This window comes from Trichomycterus rosablanca, chromosome 15 (genome assembly GCF_030014385.1).
Source record: "Trichomycterus rosablanca isolate fTriRos1 chromosome 15, fTriRos1.hap1, whole genome shotgun sequence".
NCBI classification, from domain to species: domain Eukaryota; kingdom Metazoa; phylum Chordata; class Actinopteri; order Siluriformes; family Trichomycteridae; genus Trichomycterus; species Trichomycterus rosablanca.
This window is the reverse complement of record NC_086002.1, coordinates 13,549,705-13,568,763: the sequence shown is the minus strand read 5'-3', so window position 1 is coordinate 13,568,763 and position 19,059 is coordinate 13,549,705. Positions and strand designations below refer to the sequence as shown.

Below are 19,059 nucleotides of genomic sequence, written 5' to 3'. Positions count from 1 at the left end.
CCGCAGCCATGCCTTTGTAATGTGTGCAGCATGTGGTTTTGCATTGTCTTGTTGAAAAATGCATGAACGTCCCTGGAAAAGAGGACGTCTTGAAGGCAGCACATGTTGCACTGACAGCCCCATACCATGACAGACCCTGGCTTTTGGACTTGTTGCTGATAACAGTCTGTATGGTCCTTTTCATCTTTGGTCCGGAGCACACGGCGTCCACTTTTGCCAAAAAGACCTGAAATGCTGATTCATCTAACCACAATACATGTTTCCACTGTGTGATGGTCCATTCTAGATGCCTTAGAGCCCAGAGAAATCGACGCCGCTTCTGGACATGGTTAACATAAGGCTTCTTTATTGCACAGTAAAGTTTTAAGTGGCATTTGTGCATGTAACTCTGTATTGTAGTGCTTGACAAAGGTTTGCCAAAGTAATCCCTCACCCATGTGCTTATATCAGCTATTGTTGAGTGGCGGTGCTTGATGCAGTGCCGTCTGAGGGATGGAAAATCACGGGCGTTCAGCTTAAGCTTGTGCTCTTGGCCTTTACGCACTGAAATTCCTCCGGATTCCTTGAATGATTTAATGATATTACGCACTGTAGAGGGAGAAATATGCAGATCCCTTCCAATCTTCCTTTGAGGTTCATTGTTTTTAAACATTTCAATCATTTTCTCACACATTTGTTGACAAACTGGAGATCCTCTGATCATCTTTGCTCATCAAAGACTCAGCCTTTCCTGGATGCTGCTTTTGTACCAAACCATGATTACAATCACCTGATTGGAATCACATCATTATTTAGTATTTTCACCTCATCACTAGCCCTAAATTGTCCCCGTCCCAACTTTTTTTGGAATGTGTTGCAGGCCTGAAATGCAGGAATGGATGTTCATTAACAAATGAAGTTGAGCAGACAAAACATGAAATATGTCGGGTTCATCCTGTCTGCAATCAAATAAAGTCAAAGTAAATGTAAGGAACACTGCATTTTTTTTATTTGCAATTTTCAAACTGTCCCAACGATGTGTGATTTGGGGTTTTTAATTAAACCATTGTTAGCCTTAAGTAATCATTTTTCCTTCTTCAGTTCACAGATCTGCCGACACTGGCTGTGTGTAACGACAGCGGGGGCTCTGTGTTTGAACTCTCATTCAGGTCAGAAATCACAAACCTCGGTTCAGCACTTTGGGAATTTAATCTGGCCGAGTTCATTTAAAAGACCTTTAATTGGGAATTACGCATCAAATATTGATGGATGGACGTGCTCTAATTCACTCAAAACTTACTTCAAGGCTTTTATTGCACAAAATCTATAAAACTAGACCTTCAAAATGCTCAGTTGTACTCTCACATTAACCATCATTAAAACTTCAAAGTCCTGTTAGAATAGGAAATCAGGCTTTAACTCTTACATGCTACAATTCTTCTTTACAAGGGCAGTTGTAGCCTAGAAGTTAAGGTTTAAACCCTACCACTGCCAGGTTGCCAGGGTAACCCTCAATTGCTTAGACTGTATATTGTAAGTCGCTATGGATAAAAGCATCTGCTACATGCAGAAAAATGTTAAATGAAAATATGAGCAGTTCATTCTGATTTTCATGGCAGACCCACTTAAACTCCGCCACACTGGGTGGTGAGCGTCTTTAAAATTCCTCTCCACACACGTTTGATGGGTTTTCAGTCCCAGCTTCTCAGAGACTTGCCCCAAAGCCACTTCAGTGTTGTTTTGGCTGTATGCTTTAGGTCATTTAGCCCCAGTTTGAGGTGTGCACGCTGGAAAAGGCTGCAATTACCAGTCCATCACTTATTAATTCAATATAAAGAGTTTTATTTCCATTGTTCCTTCCCGGTCACAGACAGTGCTGTGTAAACCGTGGGCCCTTATAGACTCAAGTGGGCCTTTCCAAACAAAGTTTTAGACACATCTCAAGTTTAATTAAAGCTTAATTTAGAGTGTCGCAGTAAAATGTCTGAATACTTTTTTGTTTTACTTTGTTATTATGGGTGATTAAGTGAACATTGATGGGTAAAATGGCAACAATCAAAATGAACAATTATATCCACCATATAATCTGTGCAAAAGCAGTCAAGGGGTCTGAATACTTTTTGAATCCGCTGTATGTGTTTATGCCTCCTAAAGGCGGAGCTTAAATAAAAGAGGGCCTTGTTCCAAACTGCACCATACAGACTTAAATAATTTGTGTAATAAGTGCACTGCCACAAATGTACTCACTGTGTACATGTACAACACACAGGATGCGACTTAAAGTATACAGTCTAAGCCATTGGGGGTTAAGGGCCTTGCTCAATGGTCCAACAATGGCAACCTGGCAGTGGTGAGGTTTTAACCAGCAACCTTCTGTTTACAAGATCAGTGTCTAAACTGCTAGGCTACAAATAGGTAGAAAGATCTCAGTGATGCCATCAGCCAGTAAGTCGTCTACACTGACATAACCGACTCTGTCTGAGGGACGTATGGCCAAAGCCCTGCGATGGGTTGGCACCCTGTCCGGGCTTTTCCTACCTTGTGCCTAGTGTTTCTCAGTGGAACTTGACCCATTGGCGATGTTACCAATTCTGCAAGCATATTTTAAAGTACTTTGCAGTTTGCCATAAAATTAAATGCTATAACCATACAGTGGGGCCAAAAAGTATTTAGTCAGCCACTGATTGTGCAAGTTCTCCTACTTAGAAAGATGAGAGAGGTCTGTAATTTTCATCATAGGTACACTTCAACTATGAGAGACAAAATGAGAAAAAAAAATCCAGGAAATCACATTGTAGGATTTTTAAAGAATTTATTTGTAAATTATGGTGGAAAATAAGTATTTGGTCAATAACAAAAGTTCAACTCAATACTTTGTAACATAACTTTTGTTGGCAATGACAGAGGTCAAACGTTTCCTGTAAGTCTTCACCAGGTTTGCACACACTGTAGCTGGTATTTTGGCCCATTCCTCCATGCAGATCTCCTCTAGAGCAGTGATGTTTTGGGGCAACACGGACTTTCAACTCCCTCCACAAATTTTCTATGGGGTTGAGGTCTGGAGACTGGCTAGGCCACTCCGGGACCTTGAAATGCTTTTTACGGAGCCACTCCTTCGTTGCCCGAGCAGTGTGTTTAGGATCATTGTCATGCTGGAAGACCCAGCCACGTTCCATCTTCAATGCTCTCACTGATGGAAGGAGGTCTTGGCTTAAAACCTCACCATACATGGCCCCGTTCATTCTTCCCTTAACACGGATCAGTCGTCCTGTCCCCTTTGCAGAAAAACAGCCCCAAAGCATGATGTTTCCACCCCCATGCTTCACAGTAGGTATGGTGTTCTTGGGATGCAACTCAGCATTCTTCTTCCTCCAAACACGACGAGTTGAGTTTTTACCAAAAGTTCCATTTTGGTTTCATCTGACCACATGATATTCTCCCAATCCTCTTCTGGATCATCCATATGCTCTCTGGCAAACTTCAGATGGGCCTGGACATGTACTGGCTTAAGCAGGGGGACACGCCCGGCACTGCAGGATTTGAGTCCCTCTCGGCGTAGTGTGTTACTGATGGTAGCCTTTGTTACTTTGGTCCCAGCTCTCTGCAGGTCATTCATCAGGTCCCTCTGTGTAGTTCTGGGATTTTTGCTCACCGTTCTCATGATCATTTTGACCCCACGGGATGAGATCTTGACCCCAAGGGAGATTATCAATGTTCTTGTAGGTCTTCCATTTTCTTACAATTGCTCCCACAGTTGATTTATTCACACCAACCTGCTTGCCTATTGTAGATTCACTCTTCCCAGCCTGGTGCAGGTCTACAATTTTCTTCCTGGTGTCCTTCGACAGCTCTTTGGTCTTGGCCATGGTTGAGTTTGGAGTCTGACTGTTTGAGGCTGTGGACAGGTGTCTTTTATACAGATAACGAGGTCAAACAGGTGCCATTAATACAGGTAACGAGTGGAGGACAGAAGAGCTTCTTAAAAAAGAAGTTACAGATCTGTGAGAGCCAGAAATCTTGCTTGTTTGTGGGTGACCAAATACCACCATAATTTACAAATAAATTCTTTAAAAATCCTACAATGTGATTTCCTGGATTTTTTTTCTCATTTTGTCTCTCATAGTTGAAGTGTACCTACGATGAAAATTACTCTCATCTTTCTAAGTAGGAGAACTTGCACAATCAGTGGCTGACTAAATACTTTTTGGCCCCACTGTATACCATATTTCTGCTGTAATTTAATATACACGTTTAAGGTGGAGTCAGGCTACGCCCTTTATCCACTTGACCCATTACCCAAAGAACGTTTTTGCTTTCTGAAAGGACTTACTCTTTCTGAGGTGTCCATCTGACCATCTAGATGCTGTTAAATCATAAACCATTATATTGTTAGAACACTTTTTTTTTATAATGGTCAAAGTACCCTGTGATGGATTGGCGCCCTGTCTGGGTTATTTGTTTGTTTGTTTATTAGGATTTTAAAGTCATGTTTTACACTTTTGGTTACATTCATGACAGGAAACGGTAGTTTATCTTCACACAAGGTTCATCAGTTCACAAGTTTATATCGTCATAGACCACTGAAGTCGTGTCGTCATTTTGTAGGCCACGCCATGTTGTTATGCCCATATTTGGTAACCCGGGTCTAAGAGAAATTTTGAATGGGAAATATGAATGGAGATTTCGCAAATTGCCTCTCTCGCATCCTGTAGTCATAAAAAATGTTCCAGAGCTGTTACATTTTGTTTTATGGAGATTCTTCTGTCTATTATCACTGGATCCTCTGAATTATGAGGTCGTTAAAGAGTCAAAATATGAATATTGCTACATGTAAGCTAATGCTACTGCGCACTGAATTGACGTCACTAAACTGGAAGCCTCTTAATGTTTTCTTTTTTTTTTTCTTTCATAAGCCTCTTAAATAACCACACGAAGCAGCGTGATTCATCAGTGTAACAGTGGAGTTATATTCACAAGTTTTGGTTGATATTTTTAGTAGCTAGCTACATTAAAGTAGCAAGCAAGGATGGTTGGGTGTTACGCCTTTGGTTGTACTCAACAAAAGCGAGCCGCTCGTTCCGTTGATTCAATTGGTGTAGTTCAGTGACGTCTAATTAATGTGCAGTAGCATTAGCTTTCGTGTAGCGTTATTAGTATTACGACCCTTTAACAACCTCGTAATTCAGAGGATCCAGTGATGTACAGGAGAAAAATGTACACAGGACAAAACATATAGGGTTCTGAACATGTTTATTTAGCACAGGATGCGTTAAGTCGATTTTTTTGAAAACCCCGTTTCCTATAGGAAATCTGAGTTAGACCCGGGTCTCCAAATATGGGCATAACGAAGACTACAGAATGACGCACGACTTCAGTGGTCTATGGACAATTTAGTGTTTCCAATTCACCTCACTTGCATGTTTTTGGACTGTGGGAGGAAACCGGAGCTCCCGGAGTAAACCCACGCAGACACAGGGAAAACATGCAAACTTAGATTGCTTAGCTGTGAAGCCAGTGTTCATTTTCAGTTTAGACCGGCAGGGGGCAGTAGAGTCTCATTATCAAATAACGCTAAACCCCTATATGAAGAATTCATTTCATCTATTTTATAATGGCAGTACTGCCCATGCATGTATTTGTTTGGCTTATTAGTGACAGGGACACGATTCTTCCCGTATAAATGAAGTAACATTTGGGCATTTCCTTCTCCATTTTGCCAGGGTGCCCTTTAAAAAGCTTCTGATATAACTTGTTTGAAGGAGAGTGTGGTACTCAGGCTAATACATTAAACATATTAGGGAAGAGCAGCAAAGGAAAAAGAATAAACCTGCAGGATAATGTGAAGTGACACCCCAAATCTTGAATCGTGTTTCTACACTCAATGTCCATTTTATCAGCTCTACTTACTATATAGCAACACTGTAGTTTTACAATTACTGACTGTAGTCCATCTGTTTCTCTGCGTGCTTTGTTAGCCCCCTTTCATGCTGTTCTTCAATGGTCAGGACCCCCACAGGCCCACCACAGAGCAGGTATTATTTAGGTGGTGGATCATTCTCAGCACTGCAGTGACACAGTGTTGTGTGTGGAGTTTTTAAATACCGTGTCCACTCACTGTCCACTCTATTAGACACTCCTACCTAGCTGGTCCACCTTGTAGATGCAAAGTCAGAGACGATCGCTCATCTGTTGCTGCCTTTTTTAGTCGGTCATCTTCTAGACCTTCATCAGTGGTCAGAGGACGCTGCCCACGGGGTGCTGTTGGCTGGATATTTTTGGTTGGTGGACTATTCTCTGTCCAGCAGTGATGGTGAGGTGTTTAAAAACTCCAGCAGCGCTGCTGTGTCTGATCCACTCATACCAGCACAACACACACTAACACACCACCACCATGTCAGTGTCACTGCAGTGCTGAGAGTGATCCAACACCCAAATAATACCTGCTCTGTGGTGGTCCTGTGGGAGTCCTGAGCATTGACGAACAGCATGAAAGGGGGCTAACAAAGCATGCAGAGAAACAGATGGACTACAGTCAGTAATTGTAGAACTACAAAGTGCTTCTATATGGTAAGTGAAGCTGGTAAAATGGACAATGTGTGTAGAAACAAGGAGGTGGTTTTAATGTTATGGCTGATCGGTGTATGTTGATTTATAAGGTATGGTATGAGTAGATTATTTTATAAGCTGGTGCACTTGTGCCCATGGCTGGGGGGGCCCAAATTATTTTTTTGCACTGGGGCCCATGAGCTCCTAGTTACGCCACTGCATGTGGGGATCCATATAGCACACGAAGAATCACGTCTTGATCTCCATTATCCCTCATCTCACTGTGCAGCTGCCATCGATCAGCCAGCAGAGGTCGTAATTGCAGCAGTCATAAAAAACCCCTCCATCTGCGTCTCTAATGACGAACATGCGGATCTGCTGCATGCTTGAACTGCTGTTAATAATTCTAATAATAGAAGTCCTACAGTAGGGAGTAATTCAGTTTGTATCTAATTCATCTAATTCTCAATGTTTTTTTATTTTTTTATTTCCCTGTTAAAAACATTCCAATTTGAGCAGCTCAGTTTAAACATGGTTTCATTTTTATGCTGTAACAGCATTTTATTATCCTTAATTTAGTCTTTTAATTGAGTTTTAAGTTTGTTTATGATTTATTCTCTTATCATGCCTTTTTAATTGTGAAAATACACTCTAGATCAGCATTTCCTTCAGAGATGGTTTTCTTCCAACACAGAGACAGTTTTACAGGTTATGCGTGAAAAGATATTTTATAGATGGGGTTGAATCACACTAATTACTCATTTACCGGTTAACTATAACAATATACGGCTTCCTAAAACAGCATTACAAACTTAAAATCCGGAGGTGGCAGCGACATGCTGATTAACAGTGTATTTATTCATTTATTAAAAAAAAAAAAAAAAAAAAAAAAAAAAACAAAGTTGCAGCCTATCTGGTTAAGATATTGGACTAGTAATTAGAACAGTGGTGGGCAAACTATGGCCCACATACGGCCCGTTACGCTGTTTGATCCGGCTCGTTGAGCATTTACAAAATTGTCCTTTAGAGTAGGGCTTGCAAACTGAATCACTGAGTCAACAAGTCGTAGCCTAGCCAAGCCGTAGCCTAGTGGTTAGGGTACTGGACTAGTAATCAGAAGGTCGCTGGTTCAAGCCCCACCACTGCCAGGTTGCTGCTGTTGGGCTCTTGAGCCAGGCCCTTAACCCTCAATTGCTCAGATTGTATACTGTAATAGTACTGTAAGTCGCTTTGGATAAAAGGCGTCTGCTAAATGCTGTAAATGTAAAATGTAACAAGTCAGAAACGACTCCTTTCAAACGAATTATTAATTGGAATCGAATCAGGGAGCTGTGCTCTTATCTATGGTAAAGATTCATTCGTTTTGCTCACTCTTTCATTACGGTGTCGTGCTCAAACAACTTAATGAATCAGTTCATTTGTTAAAGAGATTCCAAGGTCAGGTCTTCATAAACAGCTGTATGAACCAATCAGAGCTTCCGAATTCAGATTTTGGGCGGAATTTCAATCTCTCGCTTCATTGGTTGTTGTGTAAGTGACAGCTTAGTGAACGAATTACCAGTTTCAGCTTTTTACAGCGAAAGCCGAGAGAATAAATGATCTAAAATGGTTTTCATTAGTTAGGTGGACAAAAACAGTTGGGTATGGATTTTATATATTGTGGAAATATTCTGGAAACATACAAGATGGTCAGCAAGAAGGAAAAAAGTAGATTATATCTTTAATGGAACAACATGGATCAGGTAAGCAGCGGCTATGATTTTCTGCTGCTGTGTGATTGATCTGGGTCGCATTTGAAGTAAAACGGACAGCGTAAATGTGATTGTGAGATTCCGCTGGTTTGTTTAATATTGTTAAAATGTAATATATATATATATATGTGCATATATGTATAAATGTGTGTGTGTGTGTATATATATATATATAGTATAGATTATGTTAATATTGTCAATATGAAGACAAGTACAGCCTTGTATTAATACAAAATCTGAACACTGTAATTAGTCAGACTGTTTCAGTACTACGTACAGTATTTTGTGTTTTTAAGATAACTTATAAATAAGCTAAAATACGAGCAGTGGCCTGCCATTGTACTTTAGGTTTACATTATAACGTATCGTATATCGCCACTTCTGAAAAGCATATCGAGATATGAGTTTTTAGTCATATCGCACAGCCCTACTTTAGAGTCTGCTTGTATTTTACGTTTTTTTTTCAATACCCAGCATTTCAGTTGATTCCGCTAGTTTGCACACTCCAAACACTACCGACCTTTGTTAAATTCGAGTCTATCGTCTATACACACAGACATTTCATTCTTTAATTTCTAATTTATGTTAGTTCACCCCCCCATCTGCTACTGGCCTGGCCCGTCTGTCAAATTTTAAAACCCAGTGTGGCCCTTAAGCCAAAAAGTTTGCCCACCCCTAAATTAGAAGGTTGGTGGTTCACGCCTCACAACTGTCAGGTTGCTGCTGTTGGGCCCTTAAACAAGGCTCTTAACTTTCAGTTGCTCAATCTGTATACTGTCACAGTACTGTAAGTCGCTGTGGATAAAGTCATCTGCTAAATGCTAAAAATGTAAATGTAAATATTGTTACAATCATGTTTTTATTTTAATTTCTCTTTTTTATCTTTTTATTATTGTAATTATCAGCTCTGTATTTTCTTATTTTTGAAGCCCTTTGGAAAACCAGTGTATAAAACGTGCTGTATAAATAAACCTGCCTTGCCCTGTTACCTGTTCTTGCCCTTTTCTGTCTTTGTACACTTTCAGCTCAATCTCTTTCTCTGTGTACAGGAGGGTGATGGGAATGAGGACGTGCGAGTCGAGGTGTTTGTTCAGTGGCAGCAAGGGGGAGGTTTGCTGTGTGGAGCCACTACATACGGCACCGGAGCTTAAAGACCATCCCATTACACACCACTGCCTGCTGGCCATGGCTTCACTTACCAAGGTCACACACACACACACACAAACAAAACACTGGGCGCAGCAGTTGAATGCTTCCCCATCACCGCTGTTCCGCTGTCTCTTCTTAATGACATTTTCGACAGTGGAAATTGCTTTAAGCGCTTTGATGTCTTTTCATATATAATTTTAATAATAACAAGGTTTCTGGATCAAAGCTGCTTTATTCATGTAGACTTCTAGATCTGTTTTCATTGTATTTTATTTTTTTCAGTCTACTTTGGTTAAGGTCATGTTGAATACCATGGGTGCAAGGCATAAATTCACCCCGGACAGGGTGCCAGCCCATTGTCGGGCTTTGGCAATTTCCCCATTAGACATAGCTTATCATGTCTGTGTAGATGTGCAGTCGGGCGATAGTTTGAACCCTGGATTTAACTTATGTTTAGCACTAGGGGTGGGTTTATAAAATCGATTTTTCGATTCGAATCGATCTTTATTTGAACGATCCGATATCGATTCATATAAACGCGAGATCGATCTTTTAAATACGCCCCTTTTTACGGTGCACACGGAAATCTGTTACCCCCTTTAATTTCGCGTGACCAGCCAGTGTTTTTTCATGCAACGAGATCTGACCTGCACATCAGTTTAGCATGGCAGAAGCTCAGGTTATGACCACTACACAACTTTTTGCACTGATTTTCGCTCGGCGACGGGTCGGCGCTGGATTCGGGAGGAACTCGGTGTTCGCTTTGCGATCAAAACTCGGCTCTCAATCAGTGTGTGAAACAGCGAGGGGAAACACAGGGGAGAGGTTGTAAACAGGTGGTGGAGCGCAATATAGTTTCTATTAGAATACATCAGCACACGAGTTTTACAGTATTTCTGACCTGATCGTTCTCTACAAAACAAAATATTTCTTAACCTCCAACTCACTATAGAACAAGCCATGCTGCTTGTGTTGCCAAATCCACTCAGATTCATTTATTTCATCAGCGCAAAAATGTTTATCTCTCGCTACTTGTTGATGTGCATGTTTGGACGTGGTATCATTAAACCTTTCATCACTTCTCACGTGTGTTTTCGTGACAAAACGTAGTTTTGGAGACCAGAGAAGCTCACCTGTGATTCCCCCTGGTGATAGATGGTGTAGTGTAAAACCCCCCATCGCCGATCAGTCGTGTAGTGTGAACATTACAGCGACCAGGTGTTAATCAGAGTGTCGTGTAGTGTAAACTTGGCATAAGCTGTTCAACAGCCAGGTGTATGTTTACATTACATTTACAATGTTGTAGTGTGTCAGACATGTAAAATAATAATAAAAAATTAATGTTACTGTTTTCTGTTTTGGATTAATTATTTATGTAAACAAAATACACAAATATTTTTAATAATGAGTGTTCTTTGTACAATTATCACATTCGTTCTCTGAACATCTTTACATATTTAAACAAAACCTGTTAATGTAACTCAAAATTGCCTAACTGTGTTGAATCGAAATCGAATCGAATCGGAAATCGAATCGAATCGGGACCTTGTGAATCGAATCGAATCGATCCAGGAAATTAGTGGCGATACCCAGCCCTAATCAGGAAAGGTGTCCGCATACTATATGTTTATCTCTCTCTTTGTGTCTCTCATTTAGATTTTGGTGATCGGATTAAAGCCTTCACTGAAGGTTTGGATGACGTTTCCATACGGCAAGGTACTCTGTAAAACCTTATTACTTCTTTATACTTGCATTTCTCATCTTTTTATACCCATTACATGATTTGGGTTTTTTAACCCCATTTCTACCAATGTAATTGCATATTTTGCCAAACCCTGTCTGTCTGTCTGTCTGCCCAGCTATCGAGACATACCTGTCGTTGGTAGAGTCTCAAAGAGGGCCTCGACCATACAGTAGAAGGCGCAATTACACAGCAGCTTTGGAACCACATTTTGACCTTCCTCACCTCAGACACAGCTCATTTTGCCTGTATGGACTCTCTGCCAGGTTGATAGCACCACCTGCAGACTTGAGAGCTGGAGATAGTCAGCGGTCATGCAATTTACTGCTGCTACTACTACTCCACTGCAGCGCCCTCAGATCTTCACGTTGTAAAAAAAAAAAGAGAAACCACCCAATTATGCCAAGGCTGCTGTAACCCTGCACATTAAAACCAAGTATCAAATTAATTTGAAAGCCCAGGAAACAATAAACTACCTGAGGACTGTCCTTTGGTAGATGGCAGGCTAACTATTACACAGATAAACCTACTACATGCACACTTTATTAGGGGAGAGAGTGCACGTATCTGCAGGTCCAGTCATGTCCCTTTAACAATTAAACACATACTGACCGAATGTAGGAGATATCGCCAATAATAAATGAAGTTTGCTCTGCCGGACGTCATAGGAGACACCACAGCCATAACAAAAAAACATAACCAAGCTCCTGAAATTCTAGAAATAAATCTAGATTTGTAGTCTGAGTGTCTTCCTGCTATGGAAATGACCTACGAATTACCACAGCATTAAAAATACATAAAAACATAAATATTGAAATGTTCATGTTGATGATTGACTTTATTTGTTTCTTATTTTCAGTAAAATTGAGTATAATTTAAATATAATTTGTCAAATTATATAAGTGCCTAGTATATAGTTCATAGTTTAATATGCATATAAGGTCCTAAACTCATTCTATATTCTTCAATTCAATTCTAGATTCTTCAATTGGGGGAACTTTTATGTCCCTAAGTTATAAATTTGTACTTTACCAAAAAAAAAAAGAAGAAATTTACACATTATTTATATGTATTTAAAGTGCATCTTGTACTAGCTGTTGACTAGCTTTAGCAAATCCATGGCCTAGCTAGTTTTTTTCTTAAAAAAAGTAAAAATTGTCATTACTGCAACACGACATAATGACATTTTGCTATGCCACTTCGCAAATAAATATGAAATATTAACATTCTATATAAGCTCAATTGTAGCCATCATTAAGTCTTTGCTCTAGCATTATCTTGACATAATTAAAACTAAATTTTATTTTTTTAAAGTTACGATGGTCAAAAGAACCCGCAATTGAAGAATCACCCATATGTGTGTGTTGGTCCCCCTTTTGCTGCCAAAACATCCCTGGCATGGAGTCTGACCCTTTTCTATCAGAACCAGCATTAACTTCTTCAGCAATTTGAGCTACAGTAGCTTGTCTGTTGGATCAGACCACACGGGCCAGCCTTGCTCCTCACGTGCGTCAGTGAGCCGTGGTCGCCCATGACCCTGTCGCCAGTTTATCACTGTTCCTTCCTTAGACCACTTTTGATAGATAGTGTCCACTGCAGACCGGGAACACCCCACAAGAGCTGCAGTTTTGGAGATTTTGGAGATGCTCTGACCCAGTCGTCTAGCCATCACAATTTGGCCCTTGTGAAACTCACTCAAATCCTCACGCTCTTCCATTTTTCCTGCGTCTAACACATCAACTTTGAGGATAAAATGTTCACTTGCTGCCTAATATATCCCACCCACTAACAGCTGCCATGATAGAGATAATCAGCGTTATTCACGTCACCTATATTTTTTATATATATATATATATATATATATATATATATATATATATATATATATATACACAGGGGTTGGACAAAATAACTGAAACACCTGTCATTTTAGTGTGGGAGGTTTCATGGCTAAATTGGACCAGTCTGGTGGCCAATCTTCATTACTTGCACATTGCACCAGTAAGAGCAGAGTGTGAAGGTTCAATTAGCAGGGTAAGAGCAGAGTTTTGCTCAAAATATTGCAATGCACACAACATTATGGGTGACATACCAGAGTTCAAAAGAGGACAAATTGTTGGTGCACGTCTTGCTGGCGCATCTGTGACCAAGACAGCAAGTCTTAGTAATGTATCAAGAGCCACGGTATCCAGGGTAATGTCAGCATACCACCAAGAAGGACAAACCACATCCAACAGGATTAAGTGTGGACGCAAGAGGAAGCTGTCTGAAAGGGATGTTCGGGTGCTAACCCGGATTGTATCCAAAAAACATAAAACCACGGCTGCCCAAATCACGGCAGAATTAAATGTGCACCTCAACTCTCCTGTTTCCACCAGAACTGTCCGTCGGGAGCTCCACAGGGTCAATATACACGGCCGGGCTGCTATAGCCAAACCTTTGGTCACTCGTGCCAATGCCAAACGTCGGTTTCAATGGTGCAAGGAGCGCAAATCTTGGGCTGTGGACAATGTGAAACATGTATTGTTCTCTGATGAGTCCACCTTTACTGTTTTCCCCACATCCGGGAGAGTTACGGTGTGGAGAAGCCCCAAAGAAGCGTACCACCCAGACTGTTACATGCCCAGAGTGAAGCATGGGGGTGGATCAGTGATGGTTTGGGCTGCCATGTCATGGCATTCCCTTGGCCCAATACTTGTGCTAGTCACTACCGAACCATTCTGGAGGACCATGTGCATCCAATGGCGGTGCCGTGTATCAGGATGACAATGCACCAATACACACAGCAAGACTGGTGAAAGATTGGTTTGATGAACATGAAAGTGAAGTTGAACATCTCCCATGGCCTGCACAGTCACCAGATCTAAATATTATTGAGCCACTTTGGGGTGTTTTGGAGAAGCGAGTCAGGAAACGTTTTCCTCCACCAGCATCACGTAGTGACCTGGCCACTATCCTGCAAGAAGAATGGCTTAAAATCCCTCTGACCACTGTGCAGGACTTGTATATGTCATTTCCAAGACGAATTGATGCTGTATTGGCCGCAAAAGGAGGCCCTACACCATACTAATAAATTATTGTGGTCTAAAACCAGGTGTTTCAGTTATTTTGTCCAACCCCTGTATATACATACTTACAGTACAGTCAGCCAGCCACATCTATTCACCAGTCGTTGGTAGAGTCTCGAAGAGGGCTCTTGTAGGGCAAAAACATAAATAATCAAATCCCCATGTTGATGAATAACTAAATTTGTTCCTTATTTGTGTACCCTTGCAAAGGGGTTTTTAAACTTTTTTTAGCACCATTGGGGATTTGAGCCCTGGATTTCAGAGGTATTGGGTAGCATCATTTACTCTGTGATACCCAGCTGATACATTTTCTTCAACTAAATGTCAGATTTGTCTATTTTTAGTATGATTAACCTCACTTTTTAATTGCTTTTTTTTATTTATTTCCCATCTCTAATCATTTTCTTCGAAAGGTTCCTTTGTTCTTTCTTACTTTTCTTTTATTTGATTGATGGCTACAGAGCCTAAGTGGGTGATTAGAATATTTCCAGTCCTGTGGTCCCGGATTGCTGAGTTTCCTCTCTCATTTTCTCACTCTGATTGTTCTCTTTCATGTGGGCAGAGAAGACGTTTCAGTTCCGTTCGTGTCCCCCACACTGTCTGTCATGTTCATTTGCATATTCTTCTATGAGGTTTTTATTCTTAGCTCATAGGTAAGGGTGCAATATGTCTTAACAAAGCGTGCTGCATGTTTGTTTGTTTGTTTCTCTTTTTGGAGTGCAGACAGACCCTGCCAGTGTGCCACAGCTAGCATGGCAGTTTGTTGCTGCACAGAAAGCAGTGAATCCCATCTTGGCTTTCTGCAGAGGAGACACTGTCCACTTCTTACTGGTAACATTTCTTTTACTTCTTTGTTAGGAATGTAGTCATGGGGTCTGTCTGAAATCCTAATGAGCTGCCAAGAGTCAACCTAGGTTAGAGAGGATTCTAACTCCTTTTCCACCGATGTGGAACGGGCTCTGTTGATTATGAAGACACCACAGAATACCTGGTTTTTCAGTGCAAACCGTGATGTCATCTGTGGGCGTGTCAAATTGTAGAGGTTTTGGTGCTTTCACATGAGAAGCTACAAAACCGCTGTTCTGTTGTCTCATATTGAGCTTTGAGCAAAGAGGCTATTTGCGCCAAGGGTTGTGGGGAAAGCAAATCGCAAAATGCTTCTCACGTGAATGCACTAAAGTAAGCAACAATGGCGACAAAGCAATGCTTTTTGTATAAAAACAAACCTCTGTAACAACAGCACACATGCTCGCAGGTGATCTGCACGCTCCGCCATCATGTTACTACTCCAACACGTGGGCAGCAGCCGTATGCATTTTGTCACCTACACTTTGACGAGTGCAATGCGGATCAGCACTGTGTATGGAGAGACACCCCCTGACCGCACTCTTTCCCCGTCTCTGTTCAGGCGCCATCAATCAGCCAGCAGAAGTCGTAATTGCATTAGTTATGAGAGAGTCCCTATCCGGCTTTTAATATCCCGCCCCTATCTGAACAACAGGCCAATCGTCGTTCATGTGGCTGCTCAGCCCAGCCGGCAGGCAGAGCTGAGACACGATACGATGTTGCACAACGCCCACCATTGATGAGGCTTGGTTCCCCAAAACTGGTGGAAACGCACAGGTTCGAAGACATCTGAATAGAACTGGGTTAAGAACCAGAGTTCTCCTGGTGGAAAAGTGCTATCTGTGTATCAAAAATGGTTAAACTGTCACTGACGAGCCCGAGTTTGCAAATAATTTACACTTGTCAGGGCTCTAGAGTGCGACCGTCGCACATGCGACCTAATTTCTCAATGGTGCGACTAAAAAAAATCTCAGGTCGCACCGGTGCGACCAGCCGTTCGAGGGGAAAAAAACAACAGACACACATTAGGCCAATATCATGGTCTAAACCAATCAGAGATAGCGAAGGGCGAGACAATATTGTAGCGGTGATATGTGAGCGACATTCAGCTCAGCCAATCAGAATGCAGCACCAGGTTTATACACGTGCGTTCGGACGTTCTGCAGTAAGTTTAGTTTTGTATATGAGACTCGCCGGATGTTCCAGAATGGAAGTTCGGGTTCTGGAGCTCGGCGGTGTAAAGTGCTGTAACGCTCACTTAAGTCCTGACTAAACAGTTAAAGTGACTCGACCCTGCCGTGTGCCTTTATTCCCACACCTCCACCACCGCACAGCAAAAGACCCGCAGCATCCCCACCGGACAGCGGCTAGGTGAGCCGACCCTCTACAGTAGCAAGGGGCTAATGCTAGCGGTAAAGTGCGACGATGGTGAAAGTAAAAACACGACAATATTTTCGTTAAGTAAAATATAAAAATAACTAAAAGACCATAATATATTACAATACATGTAGTCAAAATACGCAGTTAGTGCACCGCAAGCGATTTTGGGAATCTGTGTAAAAGATCCAGTAAAGCCGATAATATAATGCGCTGCATTTAAGATTACACTCTAACACTCTAGAGCCCCATACACACACACACACACACACACACACACACACAAACATATACATATCATTTAAAATATACACACACACACACACATAAATAGATATACACACACACATACACATTTACTCTATTATTATTTTTATAAGTGTGCTATAATTAGTCTATAATACTATAATTAACTGTAAAGAGCATAGGAAGACAGTGGCCGGCAATAGTATATTTGTGACTGGTTCTAATACATTTCGAATTGAAAGGCTGAAAAAGCCCAATGCATCTATAAAACACATTACATGCCTCGATAAATGCACTGCCCAAGTGTCCCCTCTCCCCGCTGCCTTTCAGTGGCAGGCAGCAGCAAACAGATCATCAGACGAGGCCATGTTGACCAGATTGTTAGTTATTTACAAGTCAATATTGCCTGTATGGACAGTGATTAAAAAAAAAAAAAAAAAAAGTGAACCTGTAAAACTGCGGTGTTAAATGTGATGCGGTCGAAAATTTGGGTGCACCTAACTTTTGTGCTGGTGCACCTAAGAAAAAAAGTTAGGCGCACCAGTGCAACCAGTGCAAAACGTTAGTCTAGAGCCCTGCTTGTACACCTTTATACAAATTAAAAATCAATAAGAATGTTTCTATATTTGAAAAGAACTTCAGACGCTCCCTTGTTATTCAGTCAGTTTATCGCTTCAAAACGAGGCATCTCAGTAGGCAGCATTTTAAGGTATTTAAGAATTCAGACAGCCTCCTTCTCATGATCTAGTAGGATGACGTAAAATGCTGTTTATGTAAACAGATCACTAGGTTTTCAGACAGACCCATGGAATCACATTAACACACCCTGACTGTGCTTGATTTTGAATATAAGGAATATTCAGTAAGTAATTTGATGACCGGTTCTAGCCTTTGAAAGATTAATGTCTGTGTTCGTAGGTGAAGAAGGATGAATCAGGGACTGTTCATGTGATCAAACAGCGACAGCTCCAACTCGGCTATGATCTCATCAGTCTGACAGTAAGCACGACCTGTCTGGATTTTAGCTTATTTTAGCTCATTCATCAGTGACTGCTGCATGAATTTGGTGAATCATGTGCTTGAAACACCACGATGCCCTGACACCCTGCCTGGTATGCAACTGCAGACATATTTGGGGCTCTAATGATCACCACCTAGGATATGCAACTGAGATCTGTAGAGTTCGGTCAAGAAGTAATTGCCCCCAGTCTGAATGAACCCAATTTTTTTAACTATTGGGGTTATTCATTTACACCGATCAGGCACAACTTGTTTCTACACACACTGTCCATTTTATCAGCTCCACTTACCATTTAGAAGTGCTTTGTAGTTCTACAATTACTGACTGTAGTCCATCTGTTTATCTACGTATTTTTAGTCTGCTTTCACCCTGTTCTTCAATGGTCAGGACCCTCACAGGACCACTACAGAGTAGGTATTATTTCGTTGGTGGATCATTCTGCATTCAGCACTGCAGTGACACTGACATGGTGGTGGTGTTTAGTGTGTGTTGTGCTGGTATGACTGGATCAGACACAGCAGCACTGCTGGAGTTTTTAATCACCTCACTGTCACTGCTAGACTGAGAATAGTCCACCAACCAAAAATATCCAACCAACAGCGCCCCGTGGGCAGCGTCCTGTGAGCACTGATGAAGGTGTAGAAGATGACCAACTCGAACAGCAGCAATAGATGAGCGATCATCTCTGACTTTACATCTACAAGGTGGACCAACTAGGTAGGAGTGTCTAATAGAGTGGACAGTGAGTGGACACGGTATTTAAAACTCCAGCAGCGCTGCTGTGTCTGATCCTCTCATACCAGCACAACACACCACCACACTAACACACCACCACCATGTCAGTGTCACTGCAGGGCTGAGAATGATCCACCACCTAAATAATACCTGCCCTATGGTGGTCCTGTGGTGGTCCTGACTATTGAAAAACAGGGTGAAAGCAGGCTAAAAAGGTATGTAGAGAAACAGATGGACTACAGTCAGTAATTGTAGAGCTACAAGGTGCTTCTATGTGGTAAGTGGAGCTGATAAAATGGACAGTGAGTGTAGAAACAAGGAGGTGGTTTTAATGTTATGGCTGATCATTACATTAACATTTATGATAATAAGTGGATGCCTTTATCCAAAGCGACTTTATTATGACTGAATACAATCTGAGCACTTAAGGAATAAGGGCCTTGCTCAGGGGCCCAACTTGGGCTTGATGGGACTTGAACCGGCAACCTTTTGACAACTAGTCCAGCACCTTCACCACTGAGCTACCACTGCCAATCTAGTCGTATCCAATTATGTAATCGTAATACGTCTCTTCTGCAGAGGGTCGCACCGGTCACATGC

The 19,059-nt window shown here is 41.4% G+C and overlaps 1 protein-coding gene across 2 annotated transcripts in view; it reads left to right on the top strand.

The window, feature by feature from the left end:
- The window catches only part of vps8 (VPS8 subunit of CORVET complex), a 186,825-nt gene that overhangs the window by 12,735 nt on the left and 155,031 nt on the right, over nt 1-19,059 (top strand). For both annotated transcript variants that reach the window (XM_063010938.1, XM_063010937.1), the window contains exons 9-13: nt 1,081-1,148; nt 9,326-9,479; nt 11,082-11,141; nt 14,958-15,065; nt 17,622-17,702. In XM_063010938.1, the coding sequence (XP_062867008.1) occupies nt 1,081-1,148; nt 9,326-9,479; nt 11,082-11,141; nt 14,958-15,065; nt 17,622-17,702 (471 nt within the window). The remainder of the gene's footprint in view (nt 1-1,080; nt 1,149-9,325; nt 9,480-11,081; nt 11,142-14,957; nt 15,066-17,621; nt 17,703-19,059) is intronic.